This window comes from Aplysia californica, unplaced genomic scaffold, assembly GCF_000002075.1.
Source record: "Aplysia californica isolate F4 #8 unplaced genomic scaffold, AplCal3.0 scaffold00057, whole genome shotgun sequence".
NCBI classification, from domain to species: domain Eukaryota; kingdom Metazoa; phylum Mollusca; class Gastropoda; order Aplysiida; family Aplysiidae; genus Aplysia; species Aplysia californica.
This window is the reverse complement of record NW_004797327.1, coordinates 133506-134878: the sequence shown is the minus strand read 5'-3', so window position 1 is coordinate 134878 and position 1373 is coordinate 133506. Positions and strand designations below refer to the sequence as shown.

Here is a 1373-nt window from a genome sequence, read left to right as displayed (position 1 = left end):
CCCTCGCTCCCTCCCCACCTCCCTCAATCCCCCCTCCCCTCCTTCCTCCCTCCCCTACCGATCCTCTGCCTCACTTTCAGTGACCCCCTTTTGATTCATACTGCCCACAGTGTCATGATCCTCCTCCTCCTCCTCCCCTTTCCTTCCCTCCCTCTCCCCTCCCTCCCTCCTCTCTCCCTCTCCTCACCTTTAGCGACCACCTCTTGATTCGCAATGCTCACAGTGTCATGATCCTCCTCTTTAAACTCTACCTCAGCGATGAGCAGCACGGCCGCCAGGATATAGTACACGTCTTCCTCCTCCTGTAAAACACACACAGATCGAAGTGGATTATGTTGTAGTTTTTTGCTCTGCATTATTTTGTTTTATGTTATTGTTGTTGTTTTTGTTATTTTTGAAAATTTAAGGCAAACGTGGCAGGGGTAGGCCCAGACCAACATACTTAGGGAACCTAAACAAATGGGTAACAGGGAAAGATCAGGGAAACGTAGCTTTTTTTTAGAGCACCCGAGCAAAGGAAGGAATGAAAAACCATGATCACCGATGTCTGTCGCAGATCTGGTACTGGATGATGATGATGTTGTTGTTTTGTTTGTTTAGTTTTTGGCTTTGTTTTGTTTCGTTTATCTGGTTTGGTGGGTGGTTGGCGGGTGGTCTAGTGTGGTTTGCTCCTTCTTTCCTATAAAAAAATGTAAAATATCGTCTCTATCTCCCCTCCTTCTTTGTTTTGTTTGTTACTCCCTTGTAGCACGACCTCTAATCTTCGGCACTTATATGACTTTATTGTGTTGCAAGTGCCGTAAAACTATTACTAAAACTTAAATTAAAACGGTTGGCGGGGGGGGGGGGGTGTTGTTATAAGTATTCATATATCGCTGGTCTAGAGCAATAATGTTGTAACTCCAAAAACATCAATTTGAGATGATTGTGAAGAGATTGATCGATTTTTAATTCTAATAAAAAGTTTAAAAAATCGTGTGACATACTACAATTTTGCTCACAATGGTAATGGAAGTTACAACAATTTTGCATTAGAAACTCAGCTTTATGATTCGAATTTGGGGTTTATATTAATTTTGCACAAAGAATGGCTCTTTGTAGTTTAAAAGATAGTAACAACCTTATTTTCAACATTAATTTGGAGTTACAACATTATTGCTCTAGACCACCGATATGACCTTAGAGCATGCATCAGAATACCATTGAGTTACAATCAGATCGCTGAGTATGTATCTAGCTTAAGATTATTATTGTTTATATTGTTATTCATCTATATTATGCATGCGATTGTAAGCCTGCGTGTGTGTGCGTGTTTGTGTGTGTGTGTGTGTGTGTGTGTGTGTGTATGTGTGTGTGTGTGTGTGTGTGTGTGT

The 1373-nt window shown here is 41.2% G+C and overlaps 1 protein-coding gene across 1 annotated transcript in view; it reads right to left on the bottom strand.

Annotated features, from left to right (window-relative positions):
- Positions 1-187: 187 nt before the first annotated feature.
- Positions 188-1373, bottom strand: part of LOC101855629 (myosin IA heavy chain) — a gene marked incomplete at its 3' end in the record, with an annotated part of 21498 nt that continues 20312 nt past the window's right edge. Inside the window, 1 exon segment of the mRNA XM_035968401.1 lies at positions 188-302. Within this exon segment, the coding sequence (XP_035824294.1) occupies positions 188-302 (115 nt within the window).